Here is a 24,344-nt window from a genome sequence, read left to right as displayed (position 1 = left end):
TCATGTGATAAAAGGCTTTATTAACCAGTCCTGCAGGCTGAGAGCAGAACACCACGCCCCACTGAAGGGGTCAAAGCCTCTTCACACTCAATTCAACATTCAGTAAATACAACAGAAGATCAGGTCATTCAAGCTCAGAGAGGAACAACCTGTCATTTCTCTGCGCTGTCACCAATAACGACCAGCTTTCTGGCCTTTGGTCCTTTTCAAACAGACTCGTCAACCTGCAAAATCACAGGGAGCGCAAGACACGAAACGTAGTGTATTCTCTGTGGAGGTGACTAGTCAGGCTTCATCTCATGACTTGCAAATGGAGTGCAGTCGCTTTCAACATGTACGCTTTGGCTTGTTTCCGATTAATGCTGGAGTGTCGGGTTGGCTTTAACTTTTGTTTTGCTTTCATCACTGATATGATACGAGACGAGCGCAACCACTGTAGCAGCTATCACGCAGCCTACTTGCTCTGCTCTTGCTAGAAAGAGATTTATTGCTTCATTAAAAGCTTTTTAAAAAAAAAAAAAAAAGCATCAGAAGCACCTCAGAGACACTGCCTTCTGACTCGCTCAGAATTAAGTGGCATCAGAGTCAAAAAAAAAGCCTCGCCAAGACGTCAAAATGAAAGAAAATACAATGTCTTTTTCTCGGTTGCATACGAGTGGGTTGATCCTGTTGGACATGCCGTGGGAGCAGCTCTACACGGTAGGCTGCAGCAGCTCCTGTAGCTGACACAAGGTGTCCTTCAGGGTGCCGGCTAATGTTTCTGCGTGAGTCTCCTCGCAGCAGTTGAAGGCGGTGATGGAAAAGTGGACGTGGTCTGCCTGGGGGTTGTAACAAATGGCGTAACCGTCGGGAACGAGAGGCCCGAAACACATCACGCTGTCCGTGTTGGCAGGCACCTGAGGGGACAATAGAGAGGAGAACATGACTGCACAGATTGAATGTAAACACTAGAAAACTAAGACTGTTTCTGATATCAACATTTTTAAAACAAATGTTTTTCAGCTTTAAATAGTAAAAATACTAAACACTTGTGTTTGGACCTGCTGTTTGAAGATGTCAACTTAGACTTCAGCAGCTACATTCCAACATTTTTTCGCCTAAAGGAATAATCAATCAGTTCGTATCGGGCACAATAATCACTAATGAAAGTCGTTTAGTTGCAGCCCGAAAAGATAACAGAATATGATCATATCTCTCTACATTGCCCAGCAAAATGAGATAATTAATCTAATTAGATAACCTAAATGAATTAAGAAATTCCGGGTAATCCAGAGGATCTTTCAGCTCTATTGTTGGTGAAATAAAAATGGATGAGGATGACTGTCTTGCTAATAGATTTTACTCTGCAGCCCGTTGGCATCAGCTCACAAATTCAAATCTACGAACAAAACATTCTTAAACTGGTTAAATGGGAAAAATATTAAATCCCTTAAAATTAGAGCATATAAAAGTGTTGGCTCGTAGTGTCATTATTCATTGTATGTAAAGGATATGTTACGCAGTCTACACTGAACACAGTGTGAAAGGGTGAAGTACTGACAAGTGTTGACCGTGATCCAGAGTGATTCACCAGATTAAGAAAGAGCACAGCAGAAGACAGCAGCTACAACACAATATGGGACTTATAATAAGCAGGAGCATAACAACAGGCCATAAAAATCACATGAACTTCAGCTTTCAGGAACATGATTAAAGCCAAATCAGGAGCAAACAAGACAAGAGGAGCAGCTTGATTACTGGAAACTCCCAAAATGCATTTTGTTGACGGTAAATGTGCCACATTAAGAGAATATCACATGCTCCAAAACAACAGGGGAAACTGCTGATAGAAAAACTCCTCTCATATGATGGGAGAAAAAAAACCAAAACAATTCTCACTTCCTGTTGCAACAGGGCTTTAAATACCATCCGTAAATCAACAAATAGGAACGCTGTCACACAGGAACACACCTGCCCCGTTCTGAGTTTCCAGTGCGTTGCCAGCCCGTACGCTGTATCCATGAAGATTTTGGGAATGCTCAGTCCTTCCTCGATGGCCTGCAGCTTGAGCCCGAGCAGGTGGCGGTCAATGCCGTGTCCTTTAAGTGCCTGAAAGGAGCAGGAAAAAAAAAAATAAATAAAAATAAATATATATATATATATATATATATATATATATATATATAAGCATTTATCAATTAAAAACAGACAAAAGCTGTTTGAGATTGTTCACTTGGCTTTTACCAGCTCAGTCAGAGCCGTGTAGGCATCAACCGCTTCTCTGAACAGCTGCAGTTTTGCTTCCCGCTGCAACACAAAAATAATGCATTCACTACGATTACAAGCAACTCCACATTTCCAAACTGTTAAATCAACCTGAAACCGAATAAAATCTGCGGAACAATTCCCTGGTATCATCGTGTTTCTCACCGATACAGTCGGATCGTCAAAGGCCTGTATGAACATGAGCGTCTGATTGGTTGGCGAGCGAATAAATTCTGTCCGTCCTCCTCTAAACATCCTCTGAGAAGCAATATCACAGGCCGGACAGACCTCATTGTGAACTCTAACAACAAAAAAAAAAGTATAAGGAGTAAAATATAAGAACAAAAACATTGATAATTTCAGTCTTTGGTCTTATTTGTTCATCACGACTCGTTCCAGCACAAACATTACAGACAGAAATGATCTAAATCAGAGGGTTTTTAAAATATGACACTGACAATAATAGTGTTGGTTTTCTAATGGTGGATTTTTCCTTTAAATATAAACAATCACAGCTTGACTATGACCCAAATCTTTTGATAACGTCTCATTGCTGACCTGTAGTAGGCGAGCTGCAGGGCGACCTGGATGAAGGAGTTCGGACTCAGGTTGTACTTCTTGGGAAGCTCCTTGCCGAACCTCTTGAAGTTGAACACGTTGACGTCGAGGTCGTTGATCAATCTGCAGGAAATTCATAAAAACATCATCCTGTGTTTCTAAACTCAAGGTTCACTAACTGGCTTTTTCTCAAGCTTTTGGCCGTATCTCACTGTCCTTCACAGCAAATTAACTTGTTCAGGTGTCATGTGATGACAGGCGGTCGTACTGCAGGGGAGATGCTTCAGGGATGATGACAATCTGAGCAAGTCCGTTGGCTGAATTAGGCTGTGAGGCTATGTTTAGGCTTTGTGTTCCTCAAGTTGTTAGACTCCATGATATCAGAATCAGAATCAGAAACAGGTTTATTATCCAGTAGGTTTTCACATACAAGGAGGTTGTGGTGCATAAGGCAAGAGAAAATATGAGCACCACTGCAATCATGAATATAAAATAGAAATTTACATTTAAAAAATGTGAATATCCTAGAGGTATACAGTATTTAATATGCTGCTCAATTATGACATTTTTTTTTTTTAGCACTTTTCATATTGTACTTTAATAAATTTTGGATTTTTTGAGACATACGAGTAGCTAGCTAGTTTTTAGTTTTTTTTTTCTCCGTCTTATAAAGAACTTGAAGCTGCAATCTTTGTATGAAATGTGCTATGCAAGTAAAGTTATTATCATTACTATTATTATTGTTATTATTACATATAAATTCTTAACAAATACAAATACAGTATGTCTGCTTGCAATTATATTGTAGTTTGTTATACCCCCTTCATTAAACGTTAACATACTACTTATAAATAGGGGGGACAAGGGGTCAAGTTAAGGTAACAGCTGTCCAGTTCAAGTGCATGTTAGAAAAAACGTTTTCCGCATTCACATCCTGACAGCTCAGTGATTTAAGGGAAACAGCAGACTGAGGGAGTTGTGTTTGAGTTGTGGTCAGGAAATAAAGGCCTGGACCACAATAACAACTTCCAAGTGATGCAACAAAGGCAGTGGATCCAGCGAGAGCTTTCTTTGCATCAAGGTTACATTAAACTCAGGAGGAGATAAGTGTGTTTACACTCCTGCTGCTTTTCCTTTTGGCCAAGTTCACTTCAGCTTTGCTTGATCGGAAAAGCAAACACCCAGCTTACACTAAGCAGCGAGGCCGTTCTTCTCTTATCATGATAAGTATTCTGCAGAGACCTTACGTTCACTCACTCCACCCAGTGCAGGAGAGTAAGTGAGGAGAGGGAGAGCTTACATATCGAGGTTCTGCTTGGCGTGCTCAATGTCTCTCTTGATTTCTCGGTCTATGTGAAAGTAAAGCTTCTTGGGCATCGGCAGAGGGACCAGCGGCGCCCTCTTCGGGTCTGGTTTCTCACTGTGGTCAAGAAAACACACATTACTTGCTCATGAGTACATCGAATGCAAAGCATAAATCCAGCTATTTTCCACCTCATATTATAATGATCCATTTCGACAACATCTGCTTGAGTTTCTTCACTACAGAGACACATTTTGTGTTGCACGTGTTAACAGTTGTTCTGTAATGAGACATTTAGCTGCAGCTTAAGTACAACCTCTGCGACTCGGTGCCAGCACCATGCAGCCTCTTCCTCCAGCGCTTTTTCACAGGAAAAATATTACGTCACGTTGGACAAAAGCGTCCACCAAATAAGCGCTGACACTTGTTAGGTTGTGGATAAAGGGGAAGTCAAAAAATCCATAACACTGATGCAAATAAAATGATTTCCTGCCAGGAATCATTCTTTTTTTTTTTTTTTACCAGCAAAAAATAACTTTAAAAACTCTAAATGTGATGAGATGTACAGAACCAGTGACATATGATTTTCTTATAATTTCTATCTAAATCAAATGAACTTAATCGGGGCCCCGCCGAAGGAGACAAGGACAAACCAAAGACTGTGTATTACAGAGGAACTCAAAGTGTCACAGGTAAAACTTTTTATCTGCCAAAGACAAAATTATCCACCAGACAAATTGTACTGACATTTGGTGCTTGGTGGCTGGCAAATTCAGACCCAATAATGAAAATAATTCAAACACAAAAACAATATAAAACACCACAAAACATCAGGACAGGACAACCCCACTCTTTATTAACCCTTTGTCTCACCAGTACTCCAGGATGTGGTCCAGCAGTGTTGCTATGGGTGGACCCTCAGCTGTGGCTTGTTCATACAGAAGACCCCATGAGCCGTCCTCGCCCACCACAAACTGTTCAAACAAACACAGACAAGAGTTAGTTACTTATGTAATCTAACCTTTCCTCGTGTGTGATTCTTCCTGCTGCTCACCTGCAGCGTTTTGTCGAACCAGCGGTTACCGCTGTTGGAGAACGTCCCGCCTCCGTGCAGAATCTGAGCTGCTTTACGGCTCGCGTACCTGCCAATCAAAGTTGGAACAAACAGGAAAAAACGAATTACGAGAAAAAATATCTGTGATATTGAAGTTATTAAAGATTTGTGAAACTCAAATCAATAACTGATAACTGATTAATTGTTTAAATCAATTTTTAAGCAAAAATGCCAAATATTTGTTGGTTTCAGCTTCTCCGGAGGATTTGCCATATTACCAGACTGAATATTTTGGTTTTGGATTTAATTATTACATATAATTAATATGCTAATGTTTTGCAAACCGAACAAGCAACCGATTAATCAAAAATATAATGAGATACTAAACATAAGTTGCAGCCAAATCTAACTGTGTAACACACTTTAGCTACAAAGCTGCCAGCAAGTAGAAAGTAGGACGATATTTAAAATGGAGGAAGGGACAATTGTAAATTGTTGCTTAAGATCCAATGTCAACATTCGACACAATTATATCTGAGCACACACAGAGGATTACCCAACATATTTAGCAAGCACAGACATACCTGAGTGTGGATTATGGTGTGTGTGTGTGTGTGTGTGTGTGTGTGTGTGTGTGTGTGTGTGTGTGCATGTGTACTTCTCATCTGATATCCTCATCACTGGAGAATCCAGACACAAGGAGAAAAGTCCTGTCTCTATCAGCCGCACTGATTCCTTGTTCAGTTTATCTGCGTCACACACAGAGAGAATAAAACCAAACACTGAGCATTCAACCATGTCCACATTTAAAGTTGGAGCCGTGTCTCTTGTTTTTTTGTCACTGTGCTGACACACAACAAAGACATTCAGAACACACAAGCTGAGGACATTTACCGTTTACCTTTGCAGGTCTGGATTTGTGCTGCCTGGGACACGTCGTTCATTACATTTAAATAATAGTTTTGATTATTTTGGCCCATTAACTACAAATCGAATACACTTTGACCGAAGTGTACCATTGATTTCCTAACTGGGATTGATTACCAGGTTCCAGTTCATGCCAGTATGGTATAAGAGAACACTTAAAACTTACTTGAGATAGGTAATCAATCAAAGTGATCAATTACTCAGCTTCCTTCTTTTCTGTTAAAGTCATGCTGAGAATCTGGTAACTGATGGTATTTGTTGTAAATGTTTTAATTATTTTATCTTGTATATTTGTATATTTTATGTTTGGGATTGTATTACCTTTATTCTTTGATAGTAAATGCTACATACAACCATTTGATGGGAGTGTGTGCAGTGCTGCTGTCTACCTCTCAGCAGGCGGTTGTAGGCCTGTCCCCAGGTGTGGCGGTGCTCGCTGGTCAGGATGCCCATCGGCTCCTTGTCGGTCTTCCAGGACTGAGACCTGATCCTCAGCAGCTGGGCGTGGATCTGACTCTCGGTCATCCGCGAGCCGTCGCTGTTGTAAACCTCCAGCTGGAAGAACTGGTGACAAAAAGACATCACCAGACGCTAGTGAGTATTTAGCGGCCAGTTTAAATTCATGTAAGTGTGGAAAGAGAGACGTTGGTCCACATTCGTTAATCATGATTTACACAGACCCGCAGACAATCATGTAAATATTTGCTGCTTTTCTTTTTCCGCTCTGATGGTAAATTAAACATTTTTGGGGTATGAACTGTTGCTTGGACAAAACAAGAAATTTAAAAATGACAGTTTGGGCTTTGTAAAATTGTGTTTTTCACTATTTTCTGATATTCTGTTGACCAAATGATTGGTTGATTATTTAGGAAAACAACTGACAGATTGATTAATGAATCAATCAATCAGTAGAAAATCACTCTGCAGCTTTTCTGATAATCAATTAATTGTCTATTGATCACAAATGCCAAACATTTTCTGATTTCAGCTTTTCAAATGTGAATATTTGCTGCTTTTCTCTGATTTTACATCACTGTGAACTCAACAAAACAACATTTTTATCACTATTTTTGGACACGATATAAAACAAATGAGTGATCAAGACAATAATATGCAGATTGCTTAATTATTAACATAATAATTTATTGCATTATTTTTGATTGTGAGCAGTAAATGTGAGGTAAGGGCTCATAATACAGAGATGACCATGTTTACAAAAACGTAGCAGTTTAACCTTTAAAACCTTTTATCAGCACTTAGTGGATCCAATTCTTCATTTTCACACAGAAATTCAATTGTAACTCTACCAAGCTGAGCATGAGGTGTCAGAGGCCGAGCCTGTATAACACTTGGGTTAGTGTAGTTTATGATATCAGTGCCAAATGTACCAAAGGAAAGCAACAATGTCAGCTGAAAGTCATTCTTGGCATTTTGCAAGAGGAATAGACTTTAAATTCAAAGGTTTAAGATTAAACTTCCATCAGGCTGAAAGCTGAGACGACTGAGATCTGATTTGTTTTGATCCCTCCGTCTGCCAGAATCTCTAGTCCCACAGGAAGAGCTGCTGCCAAAACTCCAATAAAAGAGCTTCTAGTGAGCCCACATGACTTCTGTTTACAAAGCTTGGTGCATGTGCAACTTGTTTAAAACTCCACCTGACGTGACTGCTATGTCGTAGAACCTGTAATCAGGCAGCCTGATGGATTATGCCAAGTCAACAAAAAGAAAATTATAAATCTGACAGCATCATCTGCTGTCTGCTGGCTCATCGTACCTGGTAGTTCCTGACGACCGTGATGTGTGTTGGCGAGCGCCGGGAGCGGCCGTGGCGGGCGATGTAGTCGTGTTTGGGACCGGGGACCCTGCAGGAGGAGAAGAGGAGCGGGTAGAGCTCCATGCACAGAGGCTTCCCTCGCATGTACTCGGCTGGCAGCTGGCCACTGACGGGGGAGAAGGAGACAGACGTGTCTGTTAATAGTGACTTTATTTAAGAAATTCATTCATTGCTCTGGACACAGGGTTTCGGTTCAGCGAGTTAGGTCTGCGATGCAGAAGTACCTCAGATACCACTCTGATATGTGTGCTCACTTTTTCACAAATTTAACATGTGCATACCTTAGTGCCAGGAGCTCAATGGAGCCCTTTGGTTTTAAGGTTACATGAGGCCAGAGATAGCTGCGGCACTAAAAGCAGAGTCAGTGACTTCAATTGATGTACGATAACTACTAGTGGAAACAAAGAAGCTACAGCACTCTGCAAAAGGCACTTCAGATGTTTAGACTCATGTCCACCATCCCAAACTCCTCCTGCAGCAGGACAATGACCCCAAACATGCAACCAGACCAAACCAGGAAGGAAACCTGCTTGGAAAACCATCTATTGACGCTTCCCTAGTTGTTATTTAGTTGTTATTAGAAACTAATAAGCCGCTATTATATAGTATTCTATAGATTAAAATATAAATATAATAGTACTTAAGACAAGAAACACTTGATTCCTGAGCTATGAACTGTAAATAATAATCAAATTAAAGTTCATTTTCCTCAACAAACTAGTTAAAATGGATAAGAAAGCTGAGAGACCACAGATTATTCAATAATACTATTATAAATGTCCTGATGTGGTTAACTTTAACACACTAAAACGAACACTGACATCTGTTTATAACTAATATTTCACGTGGGTCTGGGCCAAACAGTTTTCCCCACAGAGATGTTTCAGTAGTGTGCTGTTGGCTTTGTAAATATCCTGTTACGAAGAGTGGGGGCGAATAAATTTAGACAAAGATTAACTTCATACAGCAGAGAAATAGGCGATGCCAGCCGGGCTAAAGGTAGAGCACTAAAATAGAAGCTAATGAAAGAGACAGTTTAAACAACAGATTAAAATGACAACAGAGGATTAATGTGGCATCTGAGCAAACGCTGTTCAGAGCTGTGAAATCGGTTTATGGTTTATCACCATCTCTAATGTTTGTAGCAGATAACTATTATAAGCTAGTTTAAATTGGAATTAGAGAATATCCTGAACTCTCTGTGCTCACGAATGCTCACTGCATCTAATCCCACAGAACTTTGACACTGACTAAATTAAATTATTAGAGATTAACAATCTTGCAACGGGATCTCACCAGCAGCGACGGACCACATCTATCTTCGAACTTGACCTTCACTTCGACCTCAATTACACGCCTGTGAAGTTTTTGTGACTGTATCTTGCACCGTTCTGATTCATCACACTGACAAAAATCTGTCCACAGACGTATAAACATCTGCCAAAGTACCTGTTAGTTCCCGCTACAGTAGGTGTCTCCAGGACACACACACACACACACACACACACACACACACACACACACACACACACACACACAAACACTGAGGTCAGTGTGACATAGGAATGCATCTGATCCAGTGCAAAGTAGGCTACATTTACTCATATATATAATCTGTATTTTGTTGATTATTTTTCATACACATCGTATGATGAGCTTCTGAAACATGACACGCCGCTTCATCGAGTGCTTTTATATGTATAACAATATAACACAGATAACGCTATGATTACTTACTTTTACACTGCGGTATTACTATTTTCACTGACATTTAACATTTAAAACATGTAAAGGATTAAGTGCTACATTAATGTTGTCTTAGATTTGCTTATTAGCAGTACTTTTTATCTGGCTACATCTCAGTCATAAAATCAAGACTTACTTGTTTATTTTGGCCTTGAAGTCCAGAACTGCTGCGATCAGTTTGGATGCAAACCTATGTGGAGAGGAACATGTTGTGGTCAGTATTTTATCATGTAACACAGTCAGTCAGATTTCCTGTTATGGACATGCAGTGCTGGAAATCAATCACGGTTCATATTCAGTAAAAGCTATTGAATGTGTCGTATTAACACTCAGGGTTCACTAATGCAGAACAGAGCAGGACTAAAACAGCACCGTCACGGTTTTTCAGGTGAAAATGATGCATCATCACATCGGTAACTTGAAAGAAACTCCCCCAAACAACCAAATATTAAGCTTGACCTAAATGAATTTTCTCAATGTAATTAATGCAATTATCTTGGTAAAGGCTTAAAGGCTGTGGAGTTTCCCTCAGCACATAACAGGAACACAAGTTACAAGGTCTTAATGACGACAGTCATTATACACAAAATAAACAGGTGTGTGTATCCACATCATAGCAACACTGGCTAAGCAACTCCACGCATAACTGATGACCCAAAGACACAACACCAAAGTACACGCATTTTTTTTGTCTGCTCTTACTATTCTGCTGAGTGTTTAACGGTGTTTATACTGACAGAATTCAAGCTGATTAATTAATTGATTTATTGGAAATATGTGTATCTGTACTATTAGTGTTCCTTTGCATGTAAATGCAGTCATGCAGAAGAGGCTCTTAAAATCGAGTGCTTGTTAAGAAAGAACGCATATTTTAAAGTATTGATTGTGATAACAGAATTCAGTTTTTCAGTGACACCTAATATCTCACTGCCTATTTCTGAAAAAGCCAAGGCCAGTGTCAAACAATATACACCAGACTTCAAAGAAAAAAAATTGAATTCATAGTAAATTATCCGGATCTGCCCCAAAATCTAACAGGTTCTTCCCTGGCCCGTGCTCTGTCCCTCCACCAAGTTCGGTGTGAATCGGTTCTGTACTTTTTGCATATTCCTGCTAACAAATAAACAGACACTGGTGAAAAACAATCTCCTTGGCAGAGTTGACAGAGCTGGGCAGCTGCAGTTTTTATATGTTTTTTCTGTAGGAAACTGGGTTTATTGTGCTATGAAACTATCACCACATCCCTGACGTATATTTAAACACATTTAAATAATCGCTCCAAGCATAAGGACCGACATGTCACCCGCTTTTAGTGTCTACTCTGCTGCGCTGTGTCATTGTTGGCAGACCATATCAGTACGTGTTGACTCACACTAGCTGGCTCCTCCAGTCGTTATAATCTCTTCTCGGCAGAGAGATGGCCGGGTTCGAGTGCACAGGCAGGGGCTGTCTGCTCTCCAAATACGCCCACTGCACCCACCAGTCTGAGATCTGCAGTGGAGAGACCACACACACATGAAGGACTTCATGATTCTTCAGAGAGAACAGCAGAACAGACTTTGTCAGGACAGTCGGTGTAAACTTTATGGCTGGAACAAAACCACAGCAGTGATGTCAGATTTTTGGGAACACTGCTCACCGCTCAGATTTACACAGGAAATGGGGAAAAAAATTGTCTCTCAAATGAACAAATATATCTTTACCAAGGAAGTTGTGTTTTATACTAAAATACTAAATATAACATAAGTGAAGAAAAAGAAAACCAACAAATATTCACATTTGAGAAGCTGGGATGAGATTATTCTTCAATATCAACAGACTAATTAATTCACATTAATTGACTGTGGAGCCTTGTCTGCGTTTTCTGAATGTTTTCAAGTTGTTACATGTTTTTTTAATTGTGAAAGTTTTGTATACAAATAATCATAATAATAATTATTATTATTATAATAATAATAATTATTATTATTAGTAGTAGTAGTAGTAGTAGTAGTATTATTAGTATTATTATTATCAACGTTACTGGATTCACTCATGAATGCTCCAAACACCAGCTATATCTAAACTTTAAAACACTCCCACACAACACCTGTCAAACTTCCCACACTGATACAGGAGACACATACCCAGTTCTTGGTGTGTCTGGCTCTCCTCTCCAGCCCCTCCTGCAGCTGTGTACCCAGGCTGCCCGGCCTGCCGAACTCCTGCACCATCCTGCGGGTGTGGCGGAGCTCCTCGGGGGGCAGCAGGGGCTCCAGTGCCCTCAGGTAACCCTGCAATGTGTGGGCCAGCGGGGGCACCGGATGGGAGGGCACAGAGGAGAAGAAGCACACCTCCTGCCTCAATGAAACCTGGAAGGAGAGGGAGATGGTTACACATTGCTGCTAAACTGGGTGAATTATATTTATGTTATGCCAAAAAATAAAAAAGTTTAAAAGTGTAATTATAGCGTTCGCACAGTAGCTCTGCGCGAGAGCTTAACTAAACGGCAAAAGGGCACGACTAGGGCGTATCAAAAGTAGGAAGTGTGACCGCAGGAACATGCCCAGCTGCTTCGTACTGTTTAACTGTAATAAATACATTGTAAATGAGATTATGTGTCAGCTATATCCAACTCTAAAAGCAGAACTCGACTCACCCGAGACAGCCAAGCCCTGCAGGTTCCTGGTTGAATTTTCCTGAAAATCATGTTGCTTTAAATCACAAATCCACTCTGTGTTGCATCTGTGTGACAAAAAAAAGCAGCTCTGTGTTTATTGTCTGGTAACTTTTGCACAGTTTCCACAGGGTCAGATCGCCAAAACGAAGCCCAGCCCTCCTCCTACTTCTTCTCCACGGTGGCTGTGAGTGAACGTCGTCATCGCTCGATATATCCTAGTTTGAAAACATATGTGCATGCGATGAAAGGCAGACAACTCCACGCGGTGGTTTTGTTTCTTCAGACTGTGAACATGCAGATATTCACGTACCGGACTGCACTGAAGCTACATACAAGCCCACACACGTGTTGACGTAAAAATGTTTCCGTAAACAGCTACGTGACCCAAAACTTCGTGTGCATTACCGCGTCTGTCCACACGGTGTCGCCGTTTGAACTCAGGATGGCGTTGTGCTCTGAATGTAGTTCCGTGTTTGTTAACCTGTTAAACAAAAGCTGGTGTTGGATTTTTAAATGGCATTTCGGTCTGAGTCTTTTAAAAGATAAAAAACTTTCAGAAATTAAGAGTCCAAATAAAAGTAAATAAATCAAATAGTGGTTCCTGCTGGTACTAAATGTAGGTGCAGTGCAGGAGAAAACAACGTCATGGACAACACTGGAGTAGCAACAAGAGTAAAGGCAACTCTTTCAGAAATGCCCTGGGCCACACTCACACAAATTCTATCTCTGTGAAATGATATCACCCCTCTTAATATGGTCATGAAAAGTTCTGAAGAGAAATTAATTTTCAACCTCGATATATTTCATATATTTAAATTTTTTTCACCAAATTAAGATTTTGGGGAATTCCAGCCTTATTTGATATCAACAAACAACAGAAGACAGAAACCCTTTTTTTTGCAGAATTGTTTATTATTTTTTTTCTCTTGAAGCCAGCTTCTTCAACTGTCATAGAAAAAAAATATTTTCAAAGAATTTGCAGATAGTTTGCATATAACACATCTTTTACCAATTAAAATATTCATTTACAAACAAGAAATATTTTGTATAGATTATATTATAAAGGTAATACAGCCAAAAGTCAGATAGCAGCTGTAATATGACAAAGTTAATCTGGTAACTGAATTGTTTATATTATACACTCTTCTTCCTCTCAGGGACTTCCACACACACAACTCTCTCCACTTCCACATGACAAAAACATCAGTTTATATCCATACACATTAAGTGAACTGTTACCAGACCTCTTTTTTTATGAACAGTAAGGCTCAATTAAACCCCACATAAGACATAGGACGCCACACACATTGCACCATGACATGTGCCTGCACTGTTCAACGCAATGCCCGCTGAGAGGAGATTTTTCTGAAAGGCTTCAGACAAGAGTCAAATATCTACATGAACTGATTCATATCATCTGTATGGGCAAATCCAGCAGGCACATGAAACCAGATGATATGAACATCACTCTTCTGTGCTGAGGCAGTGCTGACTTAAATTTAGAAAGTAATTAACATAGAAGAAACTGTCAAATATATTAACTAAAAATAAAAAAAATCTTAGCAGTTTCATTATATTGCATAGACAAGTGATCCTTCATCAGCCAACAGTGCACACCTGAGGGTCTTTTATAATATTTTTACAATATGTACCATTCCTTTACATTCATATTTGTCCCTCAATTTCCCTGAAAATAAACTAGTTAATATTTTGTCCAGTAAACACAATTATGTCTCTTTACAACTGCATAAATCAAACTGAACTGTACATTTCCTCCACAACAATCATTCATCATGATGCTATTTACACAAAACACCACAAGGATTACAAAACACTCACGTCAACACTTAAGTCAATTATTCAAATGAAAGAAAACAACAAAAATCACAAAATATTGTTTTAACAGATGTCTCATCACATGGGAAACTTTGGCGAAGATGACTGGCTTCTACCGAGGGCAAGACTCATCTGGAAGACAGAGAGGTGGAGATGGAAGGTAAACAAGGTGAATCTAGGATTTTATTCTATTTTATTTTTTATATTTAGCGCTGATTTATTCCCATTCACCAACAGTGACATTTATGGCTTTGTGAGAACCACAAATGCGACATTATACCATTCCATTTGTTCTCCAACAATCATGAATTTTTCCAAATTTAGTTTTTAATTTTTTAATTTAAAACCAATGTAGCACAGGATTTTTCATTATTATTTCTTCACTATGCTGAAACTTGCCCACATTGCTATCCTGCCACCACCGACAAGATTCTGAAAATTGGTCAGTTTGTCTATTTAAAAGACAAGACTGGTGTTATTCCACATTTTTCTTATTGCCATGAAACTCCATTACACAAAATATGCTGAGGCCCAGTCACACCAGCATTTAATATTGTGAAACTTTGCAAACACAGTCTGTGGATTCACTTGTGGGGACCATGTAAATCTGTGTGATTTTTTTTGTGTGTCTAGTTCAACTAAATTAATTTGAAATGCAAAGTTGTGCTGTTGACAAATAACAAACCATGTTGACAGAGTTGACCAATGAGAAATGGAGGAACAGGAGTTAATGGTATAAATTCTTCTTTGTCTATCTTTGTCTATCCTGGTAGTGACAAAACTGACATTTAGCTTTCTAACTGACTGTTAGCTGACAGTTAGCAGTTAACCGCCTTTTTCCCCACTTTGATAACTCTTCATTGAATTAAATGATGTACATTGCTGACAGCTGTATGACAGTAGGTGAAATACATGTTTTGAATGTACTTACTGCCCCGTTAGCAACCAAGCTAATGAGCCTGATAGCTTGGAAATCTTTTTTCCCCTTCAATAAGTATTTTGAATTAAATGATTTACAATCTAAAGATCAGTTACAAGACAGGAGTTGATGGTGCAAATAATATTTTGAATATATTTATTGTCAAGTTAGTGAACAAGCTAAAGAGCCTGCTTAATGAAAGCTAGCTTGGAAGATAATTTTTACTACCATCAATAGCTTTCTTGAATTAGCCTGAATGTCCTGAGGTTATGAGACAGTTGGTACAAGCACATTTTAAATAAACTTATAGAGTAGCGCTTTCCGTAAATACTGTCTGAATCTGTGGCACTCAGCCCAAAACTTTAACTTCAGATTATTTGGTGCGCTAGTGAGTATTTATGACGTGTGCTCACGTTCTTTGTAATGAAGAGACATGTCGCCCAGTGCTCCGGTGTGGCTCAACAATGGAGCTGCATGGCACAAAGCAGTAAGCTATATGAGGTTTTGGATACACAATCAATACTTCTTAGTCTGATAAATTCATTATTGGTTTTGGTCATTTCATGGAATTTGGAGAAAAATAGAGAATATTGCCATTCATATCTTTTAAGGGAAAAGAAACAGAAAAGAAACAAAAAATTTGTCATCTTAGCCTAAGCAAAGTCCACACCTATGGAGAGTTTCACAGGAGAGCGGCAAAGTCTGTAAGACATGTTGAAAAGCAAAACAACCTCATTACACATTGTGTTTTTTAAGAAGGGGGTGACATTGACCCACTCTTAGACCCCGTCCTGTTGCAGTCCCAACATTACTTGTGCTTTTGGACACTATCGCTCCTCCTTCTACATCAGCTTCCTCCAACTGCGCCTCCTCTCCTTGCGGCCTCCCCAGGTCATGAGGGTAGGGGGTACACACCAGCATGGAGGTCTCTGACGGGTACTCACACACTTGCTCCAGCTGGTCCTCATCAAAACACACCTTCACCTGTAAACACGAGGAGAGGGAAGTTATTTATTTCACTTTTAATCAGCTCCAGTCCAATACACTTTTAAATTTGTTAATGTTATTGTTGTGATATTGTGATTTGTTGTCACATTGGTTAATTTTTGAAAACCGCTTTTCAAAAATTAAGATTAACATTAACAAACAGACACAACACTTTGTGCAATCGTTATGCAATGAATTATTTTAGAAATCAAAATTAAAACGAAGCACTGCATGAAAATAGCAAAGAAAATGACAGAAAGTTTAAATTAAAATGCCAGCTGTAACAACAGATTTTTGTAAATGTAAACACAGGCTGGAGGCATTGAGGAGTGTTTTTACACTGTCAGTACAATGTTAACTGACAGCATGAGGCTTAACACAGCAGAAATACTCCCTCTCTTAAAGTGCTTACTGACAGAATACTTCACACGCTGACTTATTTATTATTCAGGGAAATATGCATCACGTTGATACAGTAAGTGATAAATATTCAGTAGAAGCAGAAACAGAAACACAAGTTTGGTTTACAACTTCTCTTAAAGTGTTGAAACGGAAAAATGAGGCCCTGTGGTGTTTAGCTTGTCTCCACCTGGGCTAGTAGATGCTTGCATGGAGTTTGTTTACTCAAAGGTCAGCATGGTGTACACAGACGGCCTAAATCTGACAGGAAACAGCAGCACATCCACACTGCGTCTTATAATAACAACAGCTTAACCCTGAGACCCAGACCTTTACAGTAGTAAATACACCCAGAGGTGCAGACATGATCTGGATGGAGCCTGAAACGTATAGACACCAGACAGCACACGCAATACAAGTTACTGCTGCTTCACCCTGTGACTGTGGCTGTCTGTAGAGGAGTGCAGATAATAGCTTTGCATTAGAGAGGCTGGGCGAATCATGCTAAGGCACAGGACGCTAATCCTCCTTCCCTGAACCTGATTAACCCAGGCAGCACAGCAGGACAGCAGAGGCACCCAGTGAGAGACAGAAACTGAAACAGTTGGAGAATAACAGACAGAAGGAGGGACGCTTTAAGTTATATTTAACCGTACTTCTTCACGGGTTCAGTGGGGCAAGATTAGAGACACTGTTAAAGTTTCTACCTGTGTTCAGAGTTCAGGTTTTTAAATCTGGTCTGCAAAGTTTTCACATATGAAACAGACAAAATGTATGCTTTTATAGTTTAAGAGGCCAATTTTCTACTCTCTCTCTCTATATATATATATATATATTAAATATATCATATATTAGAATCTATCTATCCATCTATCCATCTATCTATCTATAGATATATATATATATATATAATTATATAATTATATATTTCAAGAGTCGATCCAGGGAGGATTTGATGCACGATTGTCAACATAAAAAGCACATGTATGAGGAGAAACTTAAGGAGGAGGAGGAGGAAGGCGAGGATCAAGCAGATCACTCCCCCTCTTCTCTGTGACATGATGGCGTGGTTCGAAGGGGGGAGGAAAGAAGGCCTGACGTCAAACAGTCTGAAGGGCGACAATGTGAGAGCGACAGGTGGTCAGAGAATCGCAAAGTGGTCACTCACTGCAGCAAAAGACGACTGTATTTACAGATGGAGAGAGAAAGAGAATTACCCAACTATGTTCCAGGGAGTAAAACAAAAGATTACTCGGAACGATTTATTCACAAAAATGTTTGGTTAATTTCTTAGAAGTCACTGTAACTTGGAAAATGAGACTTGAAGAAATTCATTCACAGACAATTTACAGGGAAGAGCATCAAATCCTTCTCCACCAGTTTCTTTTGAAACAGATGACCCTGTAAATAAAACAGTTTAATTTACTGACTGAGTTTAAAAAGGGTACCACGTCACTTCCTCATGTTGATCTCTGTCTCTTGTTTGGAAGAAGTGAAAAGGTCTAAAAGAGGAAGTGAGCAAAAACAGTTTCTGGTAGACCAAATAGCACGCCTTCAGTCACCTTTAATCCTCTCAATATGTCTGTCAAGCACAATCATTTGTCTCTGCCCTCCCTCTCCCCTGCTCTTTTGTTGGCATGTTAGACCACCATCGAGTTTTTCCTCACATCTCTCTGTCTTCTTTCTCTTTCCATTTCACCCACGTCAAACTAAAGAGTTGGCGGCCTGCTGTCAGAAACACTCAGCCATACAGTGGAAGGTCAGTGTGGTCAAAATCTGTTTGCCAAGATTTCAGTGTAACAAACCAATCCCCCGCTAGGAAACAGCCAAGAAGATACAAAGAGAGATTTGTCTGAGAGGCAGGGAGGGCTGACTCAACAAAAATGGCAGAATTGGTGCGAGGGAACAAGGAAGCAGTCTGCAGTACACTCAGATGCAGACTAAGGGGAAATTACCAGCAGTTTGACAACTCTTGTACAGTATGGTTCTTCTGGTAGGCAGTCAGATGCACTGAAACCCTTGAATACACCATCCTGTGTGTATCTTCACAGGATGCTGATGTATATTTCTATTTAAGCTGAAGTTTAAACTTTGTCACCCAAATCTTCCCTTTATTACATAAGAGCTCATCTTCCACTCATTATCAAACAAACACAGGCTTCAGAAAAAGTAAAAAAAAAAGAGGAAACACAAAGTCCTGATATAAACTTTGACTCCAGCGAAATTCATTTGTAGTTTCAGTTGACACCGATCACATTGAAATTAGCATGAACACCAGTATGGTATACCATGTGATGTTAGGTAGGCAGACAAAATACAAAAAGGCAAAAAAGAAAAAAGATGAAGGAAGGAGCTGGCTGTCTATCATTGTGGTTTCCCACTCAACGTTTCTGTCTCCACTGAAGCCTGCACTGTAACTGTTACTGTTCTCTTTCTGCAGAAGCTAAGGAGTAGTATGACCAGCGAACAATAGCTTCAATGACTGTAATACAAAGCATCAAGCATTTTACTTTGTATTCTTCTGTTTCTTTGTGTCTTTTTTTTAAAATAAACCATTCATGTACCCACAGCCTACACGTGTTCGGCTAAATATGTACAGTGTGGTGGATCATTATCAGAGGGTAAAAGTCAAAAGTCTGCAAAGAACTAGACTGCAGAAGCAAATGGCAAAGCAGATCACTCCAGGATTTTATGGCTAAGAATCAAGATGTCGTGCTTGATAAGGCTTTAACAGGCTTAGGTCGGTCTCAGTGATCGCACTTCTCAATCAAAAGGGATGTTCTCCCAGTGAAAGGGGATTCTGCCTGACGACAAGGGACCATCAGGCAGGTGACCTGAGGTGAAATCCTCTGGCCCCCCTCGGGTGAATTTTAGAAAAGCAGGGGAGTGAAGTCTTCCAATGTTTGCTCAAAGACATTAGACAAAGACAAATTATCGGGAAGCTTGTTCCTTTGCTTTTGTATGAGGGAAAGAAACAAAAAAGACTGTACAGTTTCCACTCACCTTTTTCGGGGTCCCTCTGTTTTTGACCAGACAAGACTTCTCCAGATTTTGATATCCACCAATCACCTCAATCTCCTCCACGGTGGGGAATTTCTTCTTTGTTGGCTCAGCCACAGCTGTGGTTATTTGGGCCTGCTGCGATGTCGTCTTTGCAGGAGTAGTCCCTGCTGATGTAGACCCTGTTGTGGACCCCGTTCCTCCTCCTCCAGCAACATGCTTTTTTGGGGTGATTGTGATGGTGGCGCCTCTCTTCACTTGACCCCCAGAGGCACTCCTGATGGAGAAGAGCGTGGGCGATGGGGTGGGCGATGGAGAGACACTGGGAGACTGGGCAGGAGACGGGGAGCTTGGTGAGGAGGCTGGGGTCGGGGCGCAGTCAGAGGGTTTCAAGGTATTGTCCGGGGATTGGCTCCTGAGAAATGAGGGGTTGACGGTGATAGTTTGTTTGACCTGAGATGTTGGAGAACAAACACGCTGAGGCGACATTTTGTAGTTTGATTCTGACTGATCCTTCTCCTGGGTCTTGACATCGTCCTTTACCTGGTGCCTTAACACTCGTCTGGGGCTTTGCTGCCTTTTTGTGTTTGGCGATGTACAAGACTTCTGCGCTTCCTGCTCTTTCAGCTGAAACTGCTCTATCTGTCGTTGTATCGTCTGAACCCCACTAATGTCTTCACCTGTTAAAGCTTTACTGTCGCCCTGCTGTGCGTTTGATATGATGGGCTTCACTTTAACAAGGTGCACTGATGAAATGTCTACAGTCCTCTCCCTCAGACACAAACCTGACCTCGAGCCGACAGTTTCCAAGTTGTAGATCCGGCTCATGGCTGCAAGGGAGTTGGGATGAGGGGGCGATGAGGATAGGGATTGTGTGGGATCGAGAGACGATGTATATTCCTCCACCTCCTCCTCTGACAGCTCCTTTTCTTCCTCCTCCCTCTCTTCTTCTCTGCTCTCGTGTCGGCCCCTGTGGCACCTCAGCTGTTCCGCATGTTTCAGGGGGTCGTCTTCATCCTCAGATATCTGAGAGCTATCAGAGATGACTTCAGAGGCAGCAGTGGCGTACCCGCTTGTTACTTCCTCTCCTCTGACAGCTGGTGAGACAGAAACAGGAAGCTGAGGGCTGGTTTTCAAAATGTCGACTTCCTGCGTGACGTCAAACGCAGCCATGGATGTCTGTGCTGCATTGTCTTCCTGTCCCCTCTCAGCCTCAACCATCCTCTTCCGCATCTGAGCTGCAGCTTCCCACTCTTGCTCTATTTCAGTTTCCCCCTCGTCCCCAGCTGTTTGAGTCTCATTGATCTCTGCAGCCTCGACCCCGTCTCCATCCTGTGTCTCTCTTTGTCTCAACCTCTCCAGCTCTCTTTGTCGAATTTTCTCTCGCAGGGACTCGATGCGGCTCAAGGGCTTTCCGATCCTCCAGCTATCCCTCCTCTCGACCCCTTGTCCTCCTTCCCAGTCTTGCCCCTCGTCGCCTTGACCTACAGCCTTTTTTTTCTCCACCATTTCTTCCGCAACATAAAACACGGTCCTGGGGATCTGAATTTCGAGGGGACCTGGAGGGATTCCTATAGGTGTGAGCCTTTTTGGAGATCTGGGTGTTACGTCATGAATGAAGCCTTCCGATCCGACGTCGCTGTAATGTTGTCCTTCTTGTTTGCAGTCTTTGGCCAGTTCGTGATCAGCCTTGTAAGCCCTCTCTCCCTTCTCGTTGCTATAAACAGTTGTGTCTCCTATTTTTTCTATTTTACTGATGAGATCCTCTGTGTGCTGGGACAAAACAGAATGTGTTAGGAAGGGTCCTCGTGGTCCGATACCACTCCACTCTGGCCCTCTGTGGGGGTCTCTGGCCCTATCTGTGATTGCACAGAGTAGACTGGAGCACTCGGTGAAAGCTGATTCCTGTCTGTAGTGACTCTCAGCAGCGGGGCATGGATTTGCTGTGTCTGTCATGTTCTGCACAGTTTCAATAGGGATTGTGCTTTCAAATCCATCTTCTCCCAGAAAATCAGACCCCTTTTTGTCGCTATCTTGTGCCTCGACCTGTTCTCCTGCTTCTGAATCTTTCTCCATGCTCAGCTCCCTTTCCAAACTTTTCTCACCTGTCAGCCGCTTCACGTCTCTCTCAGCTCTTGCTTTCCCATCCTGCCTGATTGGCACTCTCCTGGCAAACGAGATTCCCTCTGTGTTTTTGACAGAGGCAACCGTGAACCCCTCGTCTCCATCTGCATCACTTGCCTTCTCTGCAGCCCTCCTATCAACAGGCTCAACTTTCTTAATCTCACTCCTGTTTTGGATAGAGGTACTCATTTCTGCCTCATTTCTGCCCTGCATGGACCCCCCCTTTTCCCCCTCATTTTTAACATGTCCATCTCTATGCTTTCCAAACCTGTCTTTATCTAAAAGCCGTGCACACCCCATTTTAATCTTTGCTGTGGTCTCCCTCCCTAAACCTGCCAGGTCTACCCATGGTGCCATGCTCTTGTCTGAATATATCCTCTCACGCATTTTTCTCTCAAAACACGATTCGTCACCTAAACCATTCTCCTTCGCACAGATGACTCGATCAGAGAAGCTTAAAGAGCGCTTCGGCGCGCCTTTCATTAGCATATTCCTCCCGTCTGCCTTCCTCTCCTCAGATTGTTGGTCATCTTCATCTCCTGAGTATTTTCTCCTCCCATGTCGGAGGAAGTTATCAGAACTTTTGGACCGAGACGGCGGCTTGGGGAGCTCTCCGAATTTACTCAGCAGCTGGCTAACCCTCCCTCCTTTCTCGACAAACACATTGTCATCCAAGCTTTCTTTTCTGTCTTCTTTAATAACTGTTGCCTGGCCCCATGGTCTTTCTTTCTCCTTTAGAGGCTCTTTCTCTTTTTCTCTTAGCCAGGACATGTCTGTTCTGAGCTCCCTGCCGATACTCTCCCTCCTTACATCCATGCTGCACTTCATCTCTCCATCCTCTCTCCCTTTTCCTCCTGTATTCCTCTCCTCAGGGCTCGCAGAGGGCTTTATGATTAGAACTTCAGAGGCTCGGATCTCGGTGACGCTCCCTCCTCCGGCCAGGATCTCCCTCAGGTCCATCTTCATCCCTCGCTTCCCCTGGTTGTCCTCCTCGGGCCTCTCCCTCTCCGCCTCCCTCCATCTCCCCCTTCTCTCATCGCTGCCTTTCCTGTCCTGTTCGATGATGATGATGTTGTCGGCTCGGATGGTTCGAAGACCAGGGACGAGGGGAGAAAACGAACCAGACGGTGGATCTGTTTCTTTTTCCTCCTCGTCTTTTCTAACTTTGAGCATTTCCCTCTCCCTCATTACATCTTTAACTGACTCTTTCCATTGGCTTTGACTTTTATCTCTTTCCAATCTCTCCCTGCTATTCTCTCGTTCTCTTCCTTGACTCCTGTCCCTGCTTCTCTCTTTTTCTCGTCCTTCACTCAAATCTCTGAATCTCTCTATTTTCAGCTCTATACCTCTTTCTCTTCCTGACTCCCCATCTTGACCCTTGGGGCTTGATTTTTCTTTCTCCTTCTCCTTAATCTCTGGCTCGTTCCCTATATCTGCATCCCTGCCCTTCCTCCATGCACTCTGTGTGCGAATAAATGGGTTTTCATGGACTGGAACTATAGTTTCCAGAGACACCTGACTCACTGATTTGGGGTCTGCATCCAGCCATTGCCCCGGATCTGGACTGAGTGATGGTTCGCTTCCCAGATTAATGGTTACAGAGCTGTCCGTGTCACTCAGACCATCAGAAGGAGATCTGACATCCACCTGCAGGAGACAGGCGTCTCTGTCCTTCTCCTTGTCACCCACACTCTCCTGCTTGGCCTTCCTCCGCTGGATGATCCCCCGCTTCCAGGCAGGCATGCTGGCGAGCTTCTCCTCCTCCTCTTTTTCCCTTCTCTCTCGCTCCTCCTCCTCTCGCCTCTTTTTCTCCAGCAGGAGCTGCTTCCATTCCGGCAGAGAGGAGACAGACATAACAGAAAAAGTGCAACTTTTTGGACAAAATGGTTGGTGCTGGTCCTCTTTGAAGCCTCTGGGACAGGTCTGCAAAAACAGGAAATGATAAAGTAAAATCACTTCTCTCTCACAATCATATTAAATAGAGGTGTGCATCACCCATAATAGAAGTTTTGGCCTGTCAGTAAGTTCAAGTTATTGGTATTCTATTAGTAACATTTAAGCATCTAGGGATATGTAAATCAATGCACTATCACAAGGTGATACATCATTTGTCGATACTTTCCAGCAGTCCTAGTTTATCTGTTGTCCACTACGTTCACACAAGATAATATCATCAGCTTAATCAAATTAACTTGCAGCACATTATGCACATGTAGCCTCACAGAAAAACACTTTCTGCTTTAATGCAGTATTGCTAACGAAAATCTTAAATTAAACTCACCAAAACCCCCAGTTTTTACGAAGATGTTATCAAATCCGCTTCGACTTTACGGTTGTCATGTCCACTTGTGCGTCTTGGCTGTGCGTAATGCGCTCCACTCCTCGACGGAAAATCCTCCTTCGCCAATAACTGACAGACTAATCTATGCTGTCAAAACGGAGGGCTTAAAAACTCTGTACGACCCAGTCAAATCACCCCGCAACCCTAACTGCGCATCAGAGCATGAAAACGCCTCCGTCGTCCGTATAGTAGTAAATATTTCCAGCTTCGGAGGCGCAGCACTGTAATCCGATAATTACATTAAATTCCGTCAGGAGTGTTTAGTGGCACACACCATATTGTCGGACCTAAGAAAAGGCGTTTAAAGAACATAGCCGCCTGCCCGGGCACCAACCCCCCACCCCTCCTTCCCCTCCCTAGTCTCATCCCTCCTTCCCGCAGGGCTAATTGGAAAAGAAGTGGAGGGAGGGAGG

At 41.7% G+C, this 24,344-nt stretch overlaps 2 protein-coding genes across 8 annotated transcripts; both read right to left on the bottom strand.

Moving 5' to 3' along the window:
* On the bottom strand, positions 1 to 12,701 carry cratb (carnitine O-acetyltransferase b). Of its 2 annotated transcripts, XM_023401760.2 has the most exons (16): positions 12,492 to 12,701; positions 12,305 to 12,390; positions 11,793 to 12,017; positions 11,039 to 11,157; positions 9,803 to 9,856; positions 7,861 to 8,026; positions 6,476 to 6,650; positions 5,818 to 5,908; positions 5,160 to 5,247; positions 4,979 to 5,079; positions 4,103 to 4,222; positions 2,803 to 2,925; positions 2,410 to 2,545; positions 2,224 to 2,286; positions 1,951 to 2,088; positions 1 to 896 (listed from the first exon to the last, which is right to left on the bottom strand). In XM_023401760.2, the coding sequence occupies exons 2-16, from the start codon at positions 12,353 to 12,355 to the stop codon at positions 693 to 695; spliced, it is 1,854 nt and encodes a 617-aa protein (XP_023257528.1). In that variant the 5' UTR covers positions 12,356 to 12,390; positions 12,492 to 12,701; the 3' UTR covers positions 1 to 692. The 2 variants fall into 2 exon arrangements, with proteins under 2 accessions (XP_023257528.1, XP_023257527.1); XM_023401759.2 differs by having other exon boundaries at positions 12,305 to 12,700.
* A 515-nt stretch (positions 12,702 to 13,216) lies between these two features.
* ppp1r18 (protein phosphatase 1, regulatory subunit 18) lies at positions 13,217 to 24,293 on the bottom strand. 6 transcript variants are annotated; one of them, XM_023401757.2, is made up of 5 exons: positions 23,872 to 24,293; positions 19,470 to 23,513; positions 15,893 to 16,064; positions 15,751 to 15,782; positions 13,217 to 14,293 (listed from the first exon to the last, which is right to left on the bottom strand). In XM_023401757.2, the coding sequence occupies exons 2-4, from the start codon at positions 23,442 to 23,444 to the stop codon at positions 15,763 to 15,765; spliced, it is 4,167 nt and encodes a 1,388-aa protein (XP_023257525.1). In that variant the 5' UTR covers positions 23,445 to 23,513; positions 23,872 to 24,293; the 3' UTR covers positions 13,217 to 14,293; positions 15,751 to 15,762. The 6 variants fall into 6 exon arrangements, 5 of the variants coding, with proteins under 5 accessions (XP_023257525.1, XP_087028904.1, XP_023257526.1 ...); XM_087172778.1 differs by lacking the exon at positions 15,751 to 15,782 and having other exon boundaries at positions 15,858 to 16,064; positions 23,872 to 24,292; XM_023401758.2 differs by lacking the exon at positions 15,751 to 15,782 and having other exon boundaries at positions 23,872 to 24,292.
* Positions 24,294 to 24,344: the final 51 nt, after the last annotated feature.

The sequence above is a fragment of the Seriola lalandi genome, unplaced genomic scaffold (genome assembly GCF_002814215.2).
Source record: "Seriola lalandi dorsalis isolate HSWRI2012SDOR001 ecotype SW California unplaced genomic scaffold, Sedor1 jcf7180002053753, whole genome shotgun sequence".
Classification (NCBI taxonomy): domain Eukaryota; kingdom Metazoa; phylum Chordata; class Actinopteri; order Carangiformes; family Carangidae; genus Seriola; species Seriola lalandi.
Note: the sequence above shows the minus strand (reverse complement) of the source record. Positions and strands in the feature narration are given on the sequence as shown.